The sequence below is a fragment of the Setaria viridis genome, chromosome 6 (genome assembly GCF_005286985.2).
Source record: "Setaria viridis chromosome 6, Setaria_viridis_v4.0, whole genome shotgun sequence".
NCBI classification, from domain to species: domain Eukaryota; kingdom Viridiplantae; phylum Streptophyta; class Magnoliopsida; order Poales; family Poaceae; genus Setaria; species Setaria viridis.
In genome coordinates this window covers 28,837,427-28,840,316 of record NC_048268.2, presented here as the reverse complement: position 1 = coordinate 28,840,316, position 2,890 = coordinate 28,837,427, and the positions used below count along the sequence as shown (strand labels likewise).

General features: G+C 50.7%; 1 protein-coding gene across 1 annotated transcript; it reads left to right on the top strand.

Annotated features, from left to right (window-relative positions):
- Positions 1–301: 301 nt before the first annotated feature.
- Positions 302–2,416, top strand: LOC117860026 (mini zinc finger protein 4). The gene has a single exon (XM_034743234.2). It carries the CDS (start codon positions 636–638, stop codon positions 999–1,001), a length of 366 nt encoding a protein of 121 aa, XP_034599125.1. The 5' UTR covers positions 302–635; the 3' UTR covers positions 1,002–2,416.
- The last annotated feature ends 474 nt before the right edge of the window (positions 2,417–2,890 follow it).

The following is a 2,890-nucleotide window of genomic DNA, read 5'->3' as shown; positions in this document are numbered from 1 at the left end:
TTAAGAATTAAATACGTCTGAGGTGTAGCTTATTAGTACTATCACGCATGCTCAGCTGGGTTTCGCGGGGGGTGAGGTGGAACTGGCTGGACCCATCAATTCGGCCAGCCCCGCGCCATGAGGTCGTCTCCTAGCTAAAGCTAATCCATCCACAGAGACAGGCGTGACTGAAAGGGTCATGCATGTGGGGAGCTTTACGCACCCCCCCCCCCCCCCCCCCCCCCCCCCCCCCCCCCCCCCCCAGCATGTCCAACAACCTAAGCCATTGGCGGGCGTGCGTTAGGTGCGTGTAGGTGGGCGTGTGTGGGCGCGCGCCATCGCCAAGCTGGGCTTATAAATATCTGCGCGTGTCTGCTCTCTGATCTAGCTTGCAGCTAGGGCAGCCAGCCGTTGCTCGATCTCCCTCGCCTGCCCTCTAGTACTCGTCAAACCACAAGATGCAGGGCTGCTAGCTAGCCATTACTCCTCTCATAATCTATCTCTTCTCCCTCGACCATTCAGAGCCAAGCAAGAAGAGAGGTTGTTGCTGTTGTCTACCCGTGTGTGTGTGTGTCTAGGAGGAGGACGAGGAGGAGAGGGTAGAGAGATCAAGAAATAGTAGCAGCAGTAGTAGACTAGTAGCTGGCTGTGTGGTGATGAAGAGGATGGTGATCCTGAGGAGGTGCCACCCGCCGCCGCCGCCGGAGGCGCTCCTGGCGGGCGGGTGCTGCGGGGGCGGCGGCGGCGGCGTGCGGTACGGGGAGTGCCGGCGGAACCACGCGGCGAGCATGGGCGGGCACGCCGTGGACGGGTGCCGCGAGTTCCTGGCCGAGGGGGAGGAAGGCACCACCGCCGCGCTCCGCTGCGCGGCGTGCGGGTGCCACCGCAGCTTCCACCGCCGCGTGGTGCAGCGCTGCTGCTGCTGCCTCTGCTGCGGCGCCGGCGCCGCTGCCCGCTGGGGCGGCGGCGACGATGGCCGCTGCTCGCCGGAGTCCTCGGCGTCCAGCACCACGCCCAGGTAGTGGAAGCAAAGATCTCTCACTCAGCCGACGCAATCGCAGGTGCCAAACTGCCAAAGCCCATGCGTGCAAATCGCGGCACCCATCTTCTTCGTTCTTTCTCTGACTAGCTAGCTAGCTCGATCGATCATGTCTCTCTTGCCTGAATTATTATTGCCTTTTTTTTCTTCTTGCAATGGAGTATTATTGTAACGTAGTAGTACCGATTCATCACACGCTCCCCGTGTCCCTGTATGCCTGCGTCCTCCTTTTTGCATGTGATTATTGAGTTTCTATGATGGCTTTGCCGGCCGAGATTTACAGAACAAGCCTTTGTCAGGCCACTATGCATGAGTGATGAATTGATATCCTGTCTCCCGGCCTCTCCCCCCTCCTCTTTTTCTGTCCATGAAGTACATATATTTACTGTTTTACAAGTTGAGTGGTCAAGTAGTCAAGTACATTTTTTCTACGGATATATATAAAGCTGATTTGATTCATCATGTAAAAAGCATACCCCATCCTTTTTAAATATATGTCAAATGTCGTATATTTAAAATGGAGGGAATACATGGCATTAAAAAAAATAAAAATGAGCTCTTTAATTTCCTTCGGTCTTTTTTACAATACAATATTTTTATGTTATATTTCACTCTAGACATTACTCCCTCCGTCTTTTCCCAGAAAGACAGTTCGTTTAGAAAATTTTAGAAAGATAGTACCAATATTAAAAATACAATGTACCCTCTAATAACTCTCGGATGGATTACTGAATAGATGGATTACTGAATAGAATTAATTATGCATGCACGCTTATAGTACTAACCATTTACAGTATATATTCCTAAAAAAGCACTATAATAACAACTATAGCTGGTACGAGAATCCAGTGCACAAAACTCTGTCCTTTTTCTTTAGGAACAAAACCCTCTGATTTCGTGCAGTCCATATGCATAGTTGCATACCATGAACAACCCTATACTGATTTCGTGCATAAGTTAATATCACAATAAATTGCTGCTGCTGCTGCTGTAGCAGCAGTACCACGACAACAACAAGGTTTTAAAAATCCGTTTGACATGTACTCCTGCATGCTCGCTTATTGCAAAGTTTTTTTTCTGGCCCAATAAATAGGCGCCGCGGCCCGGCCGGGTTCGATCGATCGAGGAGAGGGAAGAGCTCTACAGTATTCATCACCATTCATGGTGCGGCCGGGCCTGTGGTCTGTGGACACGACGAAATTTTATTTTGACATTTATGTGGGAGGAAAAGTTAGATGGCGTGCGCGGGTGCGTGCGTGCATCGCGTCGTCATGGCTCGATCGATCGTGCCGTGCCGGTCGAGTCGACAGCGGCATAAAAGAGCAGCACGGCGACAATAATGTAACGTTAATTGTGCACGTTATAAATGAATGGAGGCCGGGCGCTCTCTCTCTCTCTCGTGTGTTTGTGCTGTGTCATTGTGTGCGTGTACATTGTTTTTTTTTCCTTCTCTCTCTTTTTGTTTGGCGATGGACGGTGAATGATCGGAAAGAGTAAAATGTACCCCAACCCTTAAACTTGCAACGAGTGTCATCCGGTTCCTTAAACTCCTAAAATACACATCCACATCTATAAACTTGCTGATCAGTTCACATGAGATCCAAATCACCATAATCTGTGTTAAACTGCATTAATCTGTGGATCTCACCATAATCTGTGTTAAACTGCATTAATCTGTGTTAAACTGCATGGACCTGATAAGTAGGGCCTACATGTAGTTTCTCTTTCTTTCTCTCTCCCATCCCTTTCTCCTCTCTCTTTGTCCCCTTCCATGGCCGCCGGCCGGGATGCGCTCGAGCTCGAGGCTGCTGGTGAGGTCGGGCGACGGAACGGAGGGGCCTGTGGTGGCCCGTAGCCCTGTCCAGCCGCCTG

Coding starts and splice junctions, on each gene's coding strand:
- LOC117860026 (XM_034743234.2), top strand. CDS start 636: ATGAAGAGGATGGTGATCCTGAGGAGGTGCCACCCGCCGCCGCCGCCG.